The sequence below is a fragment of the Montipora foliosa genome, chromosome 6 (genome assembly GCF_036669935.1).
Source record: "Montipora foliosa isolate CH-2021 chromosome 6, ASM3666993v2, whole genome shotgun sequence".
In the NCBI taxonomy this organism is placed as follows: Eukaryota; Metazoa; Cnidaria; class Anthozoa; order Scleractinia; family Acroporidae; genus Montipora; species Montipora foliosa.
Window position 1 is genome coordinate 50,829,575 of NC_090874.1, and position 9,934 is coordinate 50,839,508.

The following is a 9,934-nucleotide window of genomic DNA, read 5'->3' on the forward strand; positions in this document are numbered from 1 at the left end:
ATCGTACCCCCTCTGGGGATAACGCTGCCGTGGCGCGTTGCAGCAATCGTTCGATACTGGAGATAGGTGCAATGGATAATGCGACTCCAGCTACAACGAACAACACAAGGATGGAAAAGAGGATCGCTTTGGAGTGCGGAAAACGAAAACCCGAGGAGGTTGTTAACTGACTTATTTGAAGTTTAAAGATCTCTTCTTTACAACTGTTGAGGCTTTTGCTTGGTTGGCAGGTTGAGAGTGTAGTAGATCGACAAAATTGGTTGGTCGTCCCTTTTCCATGTGCTTTTGTTGTTTTGCAGATTCAAGAGCTCATCTTGGACAATTGTTACTCGACTGCGGTCGTTGGTTTAACAGATGAATTTATCAACTTGGAGGTGCTATCTTTGATCAAAGTTGGGCTAACAAATTTGAAAAATTTTCCCAATTTACCGAATCTAAGACGGGTAAGTCAGGTTTTTTGAAGCCGTCGGTATCGTTTCTGCTCCAAGCTTTGCCCTCTCCAGGGCCTTAGTTGGAGGTTTTTGCCAGCTTAAAGCGGCTTCGATTCAACGATAGCTTTTATTATTACTTTCAGTTGGAGCTTGGCGAGAACAGAATCATGTCAGGCCTTCAGTCTCTTCAGGGATCACCGAAATTAGCGCATTTGAGCCTGAGCAACAACAGAATAAAAGATCTCGAAACTTTGGAACCGTTGGTAAGTGGAATCTGTTCTTATGAACTGCAGCCTACACAACGCGGGCCTTTAAGCTTTACCCTTCATCCAGTGTTACCTAGAATTTGAATTTTAAGATGTTTTAATTTCCTCCCTGGTCGGTTCCTCCACTAGGACTTACGTGTTGTTTTGCCTCTACAGTCGAAACTACAAAATTTAAAAAGTCTGGATCTTCTAAACTGTGAGGTTACGACGATAGAAGGGTACAGAGCAGAGATATTCAAGATGATTCCATCCCTGAAATATCTCGACGGCTATGATAGGTAAGTAATGATAGGAAGACAAGGCAAATTGTATTTACGCTTTCGATCAAAGCCATAAATTTTCAATTCCGGGTGCCATTTTTCATTTGATGCCAACTGACGAATTTCAATATTTCTCATCTCGGTTCGCCATCTGTAGGCACGGCAATGAAGCGGACGAAACAGATTCCTCCGGAGAAGAAGACGGCGAGGAGGGTACGCTTTAAATCGTTGCTTTTTAATGTTTCTTTAACTTTGAGTCGTTGAGTTAGCAGCGAAGCTATTGAAAACTTCTATCCTTCGTATCCTGAGAGTTAGTGTTCGAAGGATTACAAATGTGCGGGATCATCATTTGAAGTTTTTGGCGCGGTGCGTACTTCGTTTTAAAATATGCAAGCCCACACTGAAGAATATTCTTGTTGTAAAGCTTTTTCATCTGAGAAATTGAAGGAGTAAAGCTATCTTTTGTTACGAAAAGTGGAAAGCTCCTGTGTTTCTTCATCTTAGCGTGTTCTAGGTGTTATTTTTTTTCGAATTTTGCTCCTTGTCTTTTTGTGGTATTAAGAAATGCAATGGCCACAATGGCTAGTACCACGTTTTAAAATGAAATTCCCGCGCATTTGGAGGTGCAAGAATATTTTAAGAAATTGTTTCCCCGTTCACTGACAGTTCTGGGTATGATAAATGATTTTGTTATTTGATTAAAATTTTGGATGTACATTTTGTTACCCCATTTTCTTGCTTAATACTAGGAGAGATCAGATTTCAGTTTATAGAACCTCCAGTCGCATAAATGGGCTAGAATGCAAATATTCAGTTGAATGTGCTTGTGAATTACAGTTCCCAAAGCGTTGTTGATTTCCTCTGGATGTTTTTAAATTTTGATCAGGGATCCTTCTCGCTTGTGCCAAAGGGTACATTTTGCCAAAGATCTCTTACATAATATTGATTTGAAAAGCCCAAATTATATGGTATTTTGAATGGCAACAAATTTCGGGTCAAAAGGGATGTTTTGTGGCACTTCTTTACCAGTGTAACGGGGAGATTAAAATGGCAACATCTGGCATCTGTTATGTAAAAATGCCTAAAGGCTGCTCTTTGTAATAAGGTAACCAATGCTTTTTACTGCTCTTAGCTTGCTGGTTGGGTTAAATGGAAATATTAGAATATTTTCCAAAGTCCTAAAATATGTCTCAGATCTAGAATAATTATTATTTTAGTCTCATTTTGTATTTTATCCTTGATCAGCCAACTTCCATGATTATGGAGGGCAAAGTATGAAACATGGACCTCTTAAATAAGGGTGGCAGTTGCATTTGCTTACCAGTCTCCTCTCAAGTAATTTAAAAGCTTGCATCATTTTGTGGCCGTTGATTAATCCCATCAGCCTGGGTGATCTCTTGTGTTCAGTGGGGAACCATATGCCCTTGTTTTCTTCCAGCAAGACCCAAATTTATTAATTCCACTTTGACTTCAATTTTTCTCTGCAAGTAAGCATTTTCTTGAATTTGAATTTCTCTTGTCACATCTTTTTAATTTATTGCTTTTTATTATATTCAGAGCAAATTGTATTATTTAATGTAGGAAAACAACACTAAATTAAGGAAGGGAGGAAATAAAACTTATTCATGCAATGTTATCCAAAAAAAAACCCAATGATTTTGATTGAAAAAGTGGTTTCACCATGTAAAAACATACATTAGAACAAACTGGCTTTTTTATATTGTCGAGATAGCGACAAGTAGTTTAAGAAACAAGAAGAATCTGCCATGTTTCACTAGTGAGTGAACCCAATAATTATTTAACAAATAGATTCCATGTTGCCGTGCGTCTGTTCAGTAATAGATCAAAGATGACGTCAAAATGTGGTCAGAACAAAAAAGTGGCACACGAGGCGATAGCGGAGTGTGTCACTGATGTTCTTACCACATTTTGACGTCTTCTGTGATCTATTACTGAACAGACCCACGGCAACATGGAATCTATTTGTTTTATATAATAAAGAATTAAACTTTATTCGCATAAAAGCTGATGGTGACGTCAATCGTGCGTCTGTCCTCTAATAGATCATAGGCAAGAACCAATCAAAATCCGTGAATAACTTGGGTTATTATATAATGTTTCATAGATGATGATGGAGAAGAGGATGATGAAGGAGAGGATGATGACGAGGATGATGATGGTGAAGGTAAAGGTACATTTAGGCTTAACAGTCGAACATCCATCTTTTATTGAGTTTGATGCTACGGATGTTTGAGAATTTTGCTGCATGAACAAAATCGTATCAGGCTTAAATTTCGTTTGAGGTGGGAGGGCGGACATTTTGTCCGGGGTGGTTTTCCATTTCACATTGCTACTTTGACATGATAAATTTGTAGATTTGTTGCCTTCTTTTTTTTCCTCTCTCTTTTATTTTGTTTTTGGACTTGGGTATCTCAGGAAGCCATGGGCTGAAGAAACACAAGCCAATCACATGATATAAGTCCTTCAAACTAAAAAGAAGTTACATGGCCTTATTTTACCTAAACTACTGAATGGAATAATGAATCTTTTAGCATCTGATGGCATTTCATTCACGCAATAAGTGTAGTTTCCCGCCCCACCCCCCTCCAAAAAAAAAAAAAAAAAAAAACCAGCATTCCCGAGAGTTTCATTTATAGTAATGTATAGGCGATCCAGGCCTCCTTGAGAGTTTGCTCCTAAGGCACATGTACTCAGCCTTACAATGGAAAATAACCATGGCCGGTACTTTTAATTATGAAATCCCGTAGTTTGAAAAGCTATCAAACACCCTGCATGGTGCTGGAACCTGCTTCCCATAACCTTTCCAAACAGTGGAAAGGTCCATTAATCTTTGTGATATTTGATCCACTCTTTGTTATCAGTTTTCAACAATAACAAAACTAGGAATTCAAACCATTTGCAAAATTAATGTTCTGCAAAAACAGAGTGTTTTTCTATCTGTGGCACTGTTGTCCAGACTGCTCCAATTTTTGTTCATGATGTTTTGTTGTGAATAAAAGCTCTATTACAAACTCAATTGCTGGCTTTTAATGTCAGGAGAGGAGGATGAAGATGATGTTGATGATGAAGAGGGATCGAGTGGTGATGACGATGACGAAGTTGTAGAAGGGGAAGGTATGTCTAAACAGACTTGTTCCAACATGGGCATTGGTTTGAAAGGTCAAGTTTCCGACACTCTTAATTGAGTATTTATCTCAGTCGTTTATCAGTTAGAATAGATCCATGCTAGGTCATGTTACAGTGGAGGTCTAACCAGTGATATGGTATTCAGCTTGTTTTACACCTTCTTGCCTTTCCTTTCTTTTTTTCCCTTCCTTAATCGTTCTAGTTGTTCTAAATAAAAATAAGTAAATACTTGAGTTTACATTCCAATCTAAAAGTTGCTATTGCTTGTCACTGTACCATCTGGATTTTTGGAAGGAAGAGTATCACAAATATTGCAACAAAGGAAGTTGTAGTATTCTACATGTAATTACTCCTGATGTGAATTTTCATGGGTGCATTCAGTGAATAACTGAGACTAAAAAACACAAGTAGGGGGGTGGGGGGGGGGAATGAAGCATTTTTCTTAAGAACTTAACAAGCAGTTTAAAGAGCTGTTTTCAGCACTCGAAGCTGTGACCGAATTGGGTGCCTTGGCGACTATAAAAAATGATGGCAACTAAAATTATCGCTAAGGTCGCCAAATTGGTGACTGTTCCGGCGTGGAAGTGGTGTTGTGGTAATCTGTATCAAGGGTGTGCTGTAAGGAAAATTTGGGGGGAGCCCGCAAGCATTTCAGCTGGGGTGCCCAGCCCTCCAAGTTGGTCACCCGCATGAATAAATAAATAATTTATTTGAGATCATCAACGCAGCAAGATCTTCATCCATCTCTCTCTCAACAAAACATTGCTGCTATTGCTCTGGTGATCATCAAACTTGCTAGTGCAAGAAAAACCTGCAGCCTGTCAAATCTTTCACGCCATACTTGAGAAAGACGAGAAAAGTGGCAATGCCACAGATGCTTTTAAGGTTTAAAAGTGAAAAAGTAAAGATGGATTGCGGCAGTTTATGTGAAAACATTTGGGTCTAATACAGGTAAACCTTTTTACTGGTTAGTTGGGTTGAAAATAAATTTTCAAAACGTGAATCAATGCCTCTTGATTCCCGTGGAGCTTTTGTGAAGACTGCCGTGGAACAATGAAACCACCACTGCTCAAAAGCTATCAATTTTTTTTGAGCAAGTCATCTTGATCTGGACGAAAATCATCGCTACAGGACAGAACTAAACTATTTTTTTCCTTATATTATTAGTAAAATGTTAAGTGGAATGAGCTTTTTGTGGATTTGGTCGAAGTGCCAGTCACAGCATTATTTGTTTAGGGCACGCAATGGTTTGTCATGAACCAAAGACAATGCGGGATTGCTCTGTTTCTAAAACAAGAACAAATAACATGATATCTTTCCCTTTTTTTATTTTGTTATTTCATATACAGGGGAAAAACAACATTGGGTCATGTCAAAAAACATTGTATTGTTTCAATTCTCTTAATTTTTTGTGATTTTGTCTTTGTCAGAGGGTGATGAAGACGAAGATGAAGAGGACGAAGAGGACGAAGGTGAAGAAGAGGAAGAACCAGGTCTGGATTATTTACAAAAAGAGAACTTGGAGGTTGGTATTTTGTACATGTAATTATGGAAATGTCATGTTTTGAGAGTTGGACTCTTGCATACTGTTAGGTAATATTAACAATTGCTCAAGGTTAATTAGCCGAGCACCGCTATTTAGCGGAGAGACTGAAATCAGAACAAATCAAATTTTTATAAAAGTGACGACACATTTGAAATTAAATTTGCAAGACATGTTTCGGTCGTGCAACGACCATCTTCAGTTGAAAGTAGAATTAATTTGAAGTTACATTTGAATTTATAATATGCTAAACAAAGATAAATAACAACGTGAAATAAATTGGGAATCTAACAAAATAGCCAAAGGTAACAAAAAAGAGTGTACAATGGAATCAAGGAGAGGGGAAAAGCGGAGTACCCAGAAAAGAACTTCTTGGAGCAGAGTAGAGAACCAACAAACTCTACCCACGTATGGCATCTAATCTGGGAATCGATCCTAGGCAACATTGTTGGAAAGCGAGTGCTCTCACCACTACAAAGCTTCCTTACTGGTTTGCTTTGTCGGTGATCAGTTTTTCTCCTTATTGTTGTCTTTTTTCTTTGACAGTACCTAATTTCATTTCGGGCCATTTTTTTCAGGTTTCGGAATTTGAATTTTTTTTCCCTTAATTTCTTTAATTTAGGATGAGGAAGAAGGAGAAGATTTCAATCCTGATGATGAAGATGAGGAAGAAGAGGACGAGGAAGAAGATGAAACAGAGGAACCTGACAGAAGAGGAGAAAAGAGAAAGCGGGAAGATGATGAGGAAGACGACGATGATGATTGACATTTGCACCTATAGGAATCATCCAGAGGCTTTCTTGCTGTGATAGTCTTGTACAGAATTGTCTAGGATGTTGGAGAGGTCCTTTTTTATTGCAAGTGGTTGGAAATGTTTAGGACATGAGACCTCGACTTCAGAATCTTCTTGTGTCTACCTGCGGTTGAACTGACCTTAAGCCCTGAAATATTATTACTTAAGTTGTCTCTTATTTTAGTAAGAAATATTACTAGGCTGTTATCAAATTGGTAATTTCTTGTGCTGAGTTCTGGTCCGTAAAAAGATGTTACTCCATCTAACCCAGTTAGGGTTGGTAGAGGAAAGCAAGGCTTGTGACATCCTGACAATCGCATGTCGTAGAGAGGATACACTAACCCTATCTACACCCATGGTGTGACCGTCATAACATTACCACAAGAAGGATTATGTGGATAAGCCCTTCTACTAGTTGTAGATAAAGATACTTTGCAGATGTGATTTTACCCATCTGTTAAACATTTTGTGAAGTTAAAGACTTGTGCTGAGTTTTTAGATGACCATCAGTGTTGCTCATTAGGAGTAATCACAAAAGCTTGTCTGAAAAAGACCGACCATTGTGAGCTATGCTCCATGTATGATGTGCTGGAGGTGAGGTGGCCTTGACTGGAGCAAACTTCAGGGAACCTCCACCTCAACGCAAAAATGACTTTAAATCACAGGAAATAACCGTTACAGTCAAGTCAGTCTAAAGTATTTTCAAAGAAAGTGTTTGTGTCCGAAATGAATAAGTTTTAGAATCGCCTATCTTTGTTTTCAAATTTCGTGAGCGCAGCCATCTTGAATAACTGTGACGTGCTACAGTTGCTCTATTGTTCTGACACAAAGAGCTTTTGTCTAATAACAACATGGCAACTGTAACACGTCACAATTATTCAAGATGGTGGTGCTCACGAAAATTGAAAACAAAAAATAGGCGATTCTAAAACTTATTTATTGAAAGTGAAAGTAAGCAATTTCAAAAATTACTTTTCTTGATATAAACATTGTTTTAAAAACAAATTTTGAACAAATTTGTTTGTAAACATAATTTCCTTTGGTTTAAACTTGTTTTGTAGTAAGAGTGGAGGTTCTCTGTAAGAGTCGTTTACCTAGGCCATGCTTCTTTGGGAAAATTCAGATCCAGATTCTGTTGTTAAAATAGCTAAAATTTTCATTGGTGAAGGTATAGTTAAATCTGAGAGACTGCACAACCATGCCAAGTGCTTAATTTACAGGCGTTGTGTATGACCACTAGCACTTCTCATTCTTCACCAAAAAATGCTTTGATCGTGTATTCTAAAAATCTACCTTCCATATTATTAAGAGTATCTGCTTTGAATCTACTGGATTTTCTACAAGAAATGTATAATTCTGTCCAAGTTTCATGAAATCTGCATTTATTGTTTTCCCAAAGAAGCATCCTTCATATCCAGAAAAAAAAACCAAACCCGCATTGTTCAGCTTGTTAAACATTCTTTGTTCCACAACAAACCACTTGTGTTTCTCTTTTTCTAGTAGATGATCTATTGAACGTTATGGAAGGCAAGATCAATGATTATTAAAAACACAATATATTAGTGGTTGGCTTCTTTTGTAGACTGGTCCAAAAAAACAAAAAAAAAAACAAAGACAAAACAAAGAAACCATGTCCTTTCAGGTTCACTTTGGTTGTCTACTTACGATTGCCCCAAGAAGAAAGGAGGAATTCATTGCCAAAACTTGCAAGTCCTTTGATGTTGTTTCAGCTGCTTTATATCACATTTTGGAGTTGTGCCTGTGTGTGGCTTATGTGACGAGTAGATGTCATGACAATAATAATAATAATAATATTGTCATTATTATTTATCATTTGACTCCCAAGCCGGCCTGAACTGGCCGTACTTGTGTTTTACTCTGTCTAACACCAGACAATTTTACTCATCAGTGGGGAACTATTAGTGTCTCCATTTGAAATGTCAATGATGTATTAATATTTAACAATTATTCGCCGAAGGCGAAGTGAATATTGGTGAATCGTGGAGGTAAATATTCCCCAATATTTACTGAGCCTGAGGCGAATAATTGTTTTAGTGTAAATTTCAGCAGTGAATATCAAAAAAGTGCAAAACAACAGGCCAAAACAATATAAAAAGGCACGAAAAGTGCTTGATTGGGTTAGCAGCCGCGCCTCCAAAATCTTGTATTCACCGGGTAGCGCGGTGAATGTAACACTAAATTCTTATATTCACCGCTGAAAATTATACTAATTATTAGTATTGACTAATATTTTCTGCGGACATTATTAGTATTATTGTTTTATTTGTCCCAAGAAAAAGGTTCCTTTTGTGCTTCAATGAAATGAACCCAAATTTGGTCACTCAAAGGCGTTTCAAAATGTTGCAAAAATTGCTACCCAGATGTAAAGAAGGACCTAAATTATTATAGTACTATGTGCACGGTAGATGCTTGGTAGTAGTGTATTTGTTTTATTGAACATCAATAATATTGTACATTGCCAATACTGGCAAACCAAGAGGTGGTCATTGCAGCAGAGTTTGTGCTGATTTGGGTGGGGTGTGAGCATAACCTATTCGTTTCCATAATATTAAAACTGGTTCTATTGCCACTCAATCCTGCTCCAAACAACTCTTTCCATGTTCAAAGCAAGGGTTGTTTCTGGTCATACTCTTGGCTTGACATTACAGTTAAAATTAAGCCCAGGAGTGTAAATGGTTTTGTGCACTTTTCTTGGCACTTAACTTGCTGTACTTATTTTCACATTACAGAAAGAAGGTACTTAAAATAGAATGTTTGGAAGTTCTTTCTTTGAGTCGGTTGCATCCACTTAACAAATGTGGACATTTGGCAGAAGCCAATACAGTTACTAATAGGCATGATTTTGTTTAGGCTAGTCCTCTTTTTTGAATTTGGAAGAACTTATGACTTTAAAAATTGTTGCCTGTGTACTTGTTGAATGTTGGACGTCTAACCAAAAAAGTAGAGAAAAAAAACGAGGGAAATTGGAACAGATGGTATTTTTGTGTTAATTGTAATTCAGTACGATTTGGATGGTGGTGAACCACGGATTCAATGCTGCCCAAAATCTCCAACCCCTGCTAGTTTTCTCAGTATAGCTTTCTCACTGCCAACTGGATTGGGAGCCAAATGACCAGCCCACCACTTAGGAGTGGCCTATATGCAGAATACCAGTTGTATTAGGAAGCTGCAGGTCATCTCGGGGTGGGGTGGGGGGTGAGAACCCCCTGCACCCTCCCACTAGATCCGTCCCTGGATTGCATCGTCCGTAATATATAATAAGACTGCAATTTTTGTACAACGATAGACTTGATCGAAACGGTTCAATAGGTTTTAAATGTGTCTCTTTACAACTTCATCTCTGAGAAAGTTGACCAAAGAATTAAGTAAGAAGTAGAGGCGAGGGGTACAGAGAAGAAATACAGTAACGAAAAGTAGTTCAAAGCAGTAACCCAAACTTGTGTGTTCAAGAAGGAATGACTGGAGTGAGACTC

The 9,934-nt window shown here is 37.9% G+C and overlaps 1 protein-coding gene across 2 annotated transcripts; it reads left to right on the top strand.

Annotated features, from left to right (window-relative positions):
* On the top strand, window positions 1-8,002 carry LOC138007650 (acidic leucine-rich nuclear phosphoprotein 32 family member B-like). Of its 2 annotated transcripts, none has more exons than XM_068854685.1 (9): window positions 1-158; window positions 300-443; window positions 575-694; window positions 854-975; window positions 1,115-1,170; window positions 3,083-3,148; window positions 4,015-4,092; window positions 5,535-5,629; window positions 6,270-8,002. In XM_068854685.1, exons 1-9 carry the CDS (start codon window positions 72-74, stop codon window positions 6,411-6,413), a joined length of 912 nt encoding a protein of 303 aa, XP_068710786.1. In that variant the 5' UTR covers window positions 1-71; the 3' UTR covers window positions 6,414-8,002. The 2 variants fall into 2 exon arrangements, with proteins under 2 accessions (XP_068710786.1, XP_068710787.1); XM_068854686.1 differs by having other exon boundaries at window positions 3,083-3,142.
* Window positions 8,003-9,934: the final 1,932 nt, after the last annotated feature.